General features: G+C 48.3%; 1 protein-coding gene across 2 annotated transcripts in view; it reads right to left on the reverse strand.

The window, feature by feature from the left end:
- Depdc7 (DEP domain containing 7) overlaps window positions 1-2,802 on the reverse strand; it is a 30,069-nt gene extending 27,267 nt beyond the window's left edge. Inside the window, exon 1 of one of the 2 annotated variants that reach the window (XM_029536402.1) lies at window positions 2,628-2,742. In XM_029536402.1, the coding sequence (XP_029392262.1) occupies window positions 2,628-2,700 (73 nt within the window). In that variant the 5' untranslated portion in view covers window positions 2,701-2,742. Of the gene's footprint in view, window positions 1-2,627 lie in introns of both variants that reach the window. The other variant, XM_021194574.2, reaches the window with a different exon arrangement.
- Window positions 2,803-5,164: the final 2,362 nt, after the last annotated feature.

A 5,164-nucleotide genomic window follows, 5' to 3' on the forward strand; every position in this document is an offset into this window, starting at 1 on the left:
AGAAATGATGACACCCTCTTCTGGTCTCTGTGGCCATCTACTCTCATGTGGCACACAAACTTACACATACACATAAATAGTTCTTATAACCCACCCCCCCCCCCAAAAAAAAAAAAAAAAAAAAAAAAAAAAAACACTTGCCAGGTATGTATAAAGTTTTATTTTTATCTTTTCAGGTTCGTTCCATCATTTTATATGTATAAGTGTTTGCCAAAATGTATGTCTGTGCACCATATGCATGCATGGTGCTTGCAAAGGCCAGAAGAGGAGGTCGGAACCTCTGGAGCTGGACTTACAGAAAGTTGTAACACTTTATGGGGGTGCTAAGAGTCTAACCTGAGTCATCTCCGCAGTCCCTCAGCAGTTCCAAAGTCATTACTCGGGCTGGAGAGAGCCACTCAGTGGTTAAGAGCACTTGCTGCTCCTGTAGAGGAGCCAGTTTCAGTTCCTGGCACCCACGTGATGGGTAACTCCAGAGGACCCTATGATTCTCCTGTCCTCCTTGGGCACCAGGCACACACATGGTGTACGTACATACACGCAGGCAAAACACTCATTCATATACAAAATGAAATAAATTAATCTATAGAAATTACTCAGAGAAAGGTTTAGTAGGCAATAGCCGAAACTTCGTGAAAGCAGTAAATGTCACAGAGGTTATGTCACAGCTGAGCAGCTGAGGCCAAGTGGGAAACTTTCCGATACAACAGAAACAGATACTGCAACTTTTCCTGGATATTGCCTTTGACAGTCCAAAGTTTGCTTTCCTGTCTGGCCCTGGGGGAAGGCTGACTCTGAGGTGCCCCATAAAGGCTGGCTGTGGGTATAAAGGAAGTCTCTCCTGACGAGAACGATTTTAACATTTGCTAAGAGAAATATCTGCAAAAGTAGGCCCTGCGCCCTCCCCTGCTTTAATTCAGAGATTAATGAGAAAGCATATGGGAAGTATTCTGAGCTCCTTGGAAAAGTGACACCAGGCAAATTCAAAGACTTAGGTTACAGTATAAAGGGATAACAAGATAAGAAACTGCTTTCTTGTTGGTCTGTATTAAGACAGGTGTCTTAAGTTCTGGCAGAAGATTAGCACAAACCCCTTTTTCTTCCTCATAAATCAGGATCCGGCTTGTGCTTAGAGCCATTGAAAAGAGTTACTAATCCCTGGAAGAGGGGACCGCACAAAGCTGCTTGCCAGAGCACAGAAAGGGAATGGCAAGGAACCGAAAACCCAGGTTCCCATTACCTCCATCAGAAGGACTGTGACAAAGCAACGCAGGGTGGAAGAGGTCTAAATAAACAATTAGCAAATCGGAATCCCAGCGGCCAGAGCAGCTGGAGCCGGCAGCAGCCCCCTCAGCCCTGGGTGCCTGAGGCAGAGGACAGTAAGTGGGCGGTCTTTTCCTTCAGTGAGAAACTGCTAGCCACAGGTCAACCCTTCCCACTGTGAGTCAGCTACCCAGTTTTAAAATGCATTCCCTCTCACCACCTAAAAACCTGTTCACAAATGTCCAAAGCCCAGAACTGACATTTCAGCTGTTAGGAAAGACCTTCCTAGTTAAAGCAGGTGAATGTGGGAATCCCATTTACCAGAGAGAGCCTAAAGCTATCAACAATTTCCAGTGCCATTTCAGGTGATAAAGTGATCGGAGCCTGATAGATGAAAGCAGTTTGTGGTCAGTTCTTGTTTGCTGGGTTTTTGAGACAGTCTCATTTTTTTAACTGTTTGGTGTGGAACTTTCTGTGTAGAGTTGACTTGGAACTCAGGGGCTTTGCCTCTGCCTCCCCAGTGCAAGGACTTAAGGCTTACACCTCTACAGCTGGACTAGAGACCGTTTTTTTATAATCTGTACCGAGAAAGCAGTTCTCTAGCAAAAGCAGTTCATCATTGAGGTCTTGGAGATTATGTGGAGCATTGATTAGTAAAGTAAGTCAAACACAAACACAATAGCGGGGCCACTGAGATACACTTGTCTGACGGGGGGGGGGGGGGAGACACTGTTTCGCAAGTTGGCATTTTACAAATGAAAAGCTTTGGTAGAGAGCCAGTTTCTCCAGCTCTCTACCCCGCAGTTCCAGAAAGGGGGAAAGGTGGCACCTTATTCAAATAAACCCAAATATCCCAAATCTCCCTATTTGCATAATTAGAGATATTGTTAGTGTCAGAATTTTAGAACGGATTATCCGATTCGGATCAAAGATCTTACACCCGCCCTCAATGATTTAATACGTTTGTCTCCCAAAGTCATGTAACTATCAGAGCAGGGACTGGGGGGATGGGGGTTTCACTGAAACATTGCTTGTGGCTAAAGTGTTAAATTTACACAATACATACTTCTGTGTCTGGGGAGCCACCGACCTCTGATCCCACCATGCAGTCAAAGAGTTCGTACACTGGCCAGGAAACTATTCAAAATTCCGCGCTTGTCACAAGTCAAGCTGTGGAGCCTAACCCCCACTGCGAGCGAAGTTTGGTAAAGTTTCTAAAACGCCGAGCTCTGGCTGCTGCGGGGTCCGTGGCCCGCTGCCCACCCAGGAGGAGAAAGCGGATCCTCGCGGCCGCGCAGCCCGCGGAGCGCACCGCCCGCCCACAGCCCGCGCCCGGCCCACGCTGCCGCGGCCCTCCGACCCACCCGGAGGTCTCTGTGCAGGGCTGTGCAGAGCCGACAGGTTCAGCGCCGCCGCCTTCTCCCGAACCGTGGCCATGACGGCGGAGGGCTAGACTCCGTACCCGCGCCGCTGCTGCTGCTGCTGCTCCACAGACTGCGCGCCCGCGCCGAAGCCTCTGGTTAACTCCCGGGGGCGGGGTTCCCGGCGGGCTCCGCCCCCGATGATCACGTGTTTCACAGACTGGCTCCAAGCCTCTGCTCCCCAAAACGCCCCAGGCCGCTCCAGGCGGGCGGTGCCCAGGTAGAAAGTACTTGGCCAGGCGTGGCTTTTCCAAGTGCTAGTCGGTACTAGCCCGGGGCTAGACCCGCTGTGTCCCAAGGTGTCACTCCAGGATCTGCCCTCGCCCCAGCCAGAGCCTTATTGCTCCAGGTCTCAGTGTTCTCTGCTCTCACCTGCGAGTATTAGGACCAGGTTGGCTGGACTTTTAATGAGAATTACCTGAACCGACATTTAGCAATTCGTATTTGGGCCATAAATGCTCCCAAGTGTATCACGATAATAAATACTTGGAGTTTTTTCCCTTCCTGTCCCTCTAAAGAACAAACAAAACCTTATCTAGCCTAGGAGAGCAATGTCTAGAGGTCAGAGGACCGCAACAACAAAGATCACGGGGCTTCCTGCCAAGGAAATCTGTGTTGGTTCTAAATTAACCCTGGGACTGGTGAGCCCTGGGAAGGGGAGCATGGAAGAACAAACTGGAGGGGGAAGGAGAGAGGGTTGCTGCTGGGAGCGCTTCAGTTTCTTGGGTAGTTGAGGTAGAGAAACCAGGGATCCAATGCTGGGTTAAGTCCGCAAGGTTGAATGATGTTGGAGATCATTAACCCAGCTGACGGATGCATGACCGTCCCCTCCCTTCTTTTGAAGAAAGTCAGGGTCTTTCTATATACCCTGGCGGTCCTAGAATTTGCTCTGTAGACTAGGTTAGCCACGAACTGGAAAATCTCTGGCTACCTCTAGCTCCTGAATGGGAATAAAGGCATGTGTTCACAACTGTTGCCATTTCTATAGATTTCTACCTCTTTTGGGGGTGTTGTGTTTGATAAAAAAGAAGGAAGGGATATGCTTGTTGGAGGCGTGGTATGTTGTGAGGGAATGGGGTTCCTCTGCGGGCCCATGCTGAGGCATCCCTTCCCCCTGAGATATCAGTCACACAAGGAGTATAGTATAGAATAGAGTTTATTTAGGGTATGGGGAGGGGAGTAAAGGGGGTAGGAGAGAGAGAGGGAGAGGGAGAGGGAGGGAGAGAGAGAGAGAGAGAGAGAGAGAGAGAGAGAGAGAGAGAGAGAGAGAGAGAGAGAAGAAGAAGAAGAAGAAGAAGAAGAAGAAGAAGAAGAAGAAGGAGTTAGAGTAGTAAAGATCAGCCATGAGCACATGCAGAAAGAGGGGGGAGGGGAATGGGGAGAGAAGGGACAGAGAGGGAAGAGGGTAAGATGGTAAGAGAGCAGGAGTAAGAGAGTGAGGCAGCAGCAAAGCAGCCCCTTTTACAGTGAGTCAGGCAGGCATACCTGGCTGTTGCCAGGTAACTGGAGGCGGGGCCTAGAAGAAAACGCTAACTGTGGGGCGGGGGCTAGAGAGATGATTCAGCAGGTAAGAGCTCTTGCTGTACTAGTAAAAGATCAGAGTTCAGTTCCCAGTACCCATGTTCCTGGTCACAACCACTGGTCTGTAACTCCAACTCCAGGGTTTCTGATGCCCTCTTCTGGCCTCTGCAGACTCCGAACTCTGGTCTTCATGGTCATGGTAACAGCAAGTTCTCATAACTATTGAGCCATTTCACGATCCTGGAAAATAAATCTTGACAAATACTAACACTGGATCTTTTGAAAAAAGGCAGGTTTGCGTAGTGACCATTTTTGACATTTTATGTATGCCTGAGGCATTTTTTATGAGTTTGTGCTGTGTTTGTCTAACCTAGTTAGAATGCTGGCACTTTCCATCTACACTGAATATACCCGGGGAGACCTAACCCTCTTCCCACCTTCTTCACTACACAGATTTCCCCATTTGTTGCGCTTATTAAACACATTATTATTCACTTGTATATTTTGTGTTGAAGTAGGGTTTTGCTGTATAACCTATGGTGGATTGGAACTAATCATATGTGTAGCTCAAGCTAGCTTCAAATATGACATTGCTGCTACCTCAGCCTCCCAAGTGCTGGGATTACAGGCATGCACCACCACCACTACCCAGGTCCCATTTGTATAGATAATCTAATCATTTCAGCACACATATATCTTAATTCCTACCAAACTGGAAAATCAGCCAGGTAAGTGAGCATATTTGAACCTCTCAGGTTTCTCTCCCATCTGTGTAGTCCTAGGAATATAGTAGATGCTTTAGTTATTCTAGTAAAAATATAAAGCTCTGGGCTGGTGAGATGGCTCAGTGGGTAAGAGCACCAGACTGCTCTTCCGAAGGTCCGGAGTTCAAATCCCAGCAACCACATGGTGGCTCATAACCATCCGTAACAAGATCTGACACCCTCTTCTGGAGTATC

The sequence above is a fragment of the Mus pahari genome, chromosome 3 (assembly GCF_900095145.1).
Source record: "Mus pahari chromosome 3, PAHARI_EIJ_v1.1, whole genome shotgun sequence".
In the NCBI taxonomy this organism is placed as follows: domain Eukaryota; kingdom Metazoa; phylum Chordata; class Mammalia; order Rodentia; family Muridae; genus Mus; species Mus pahari.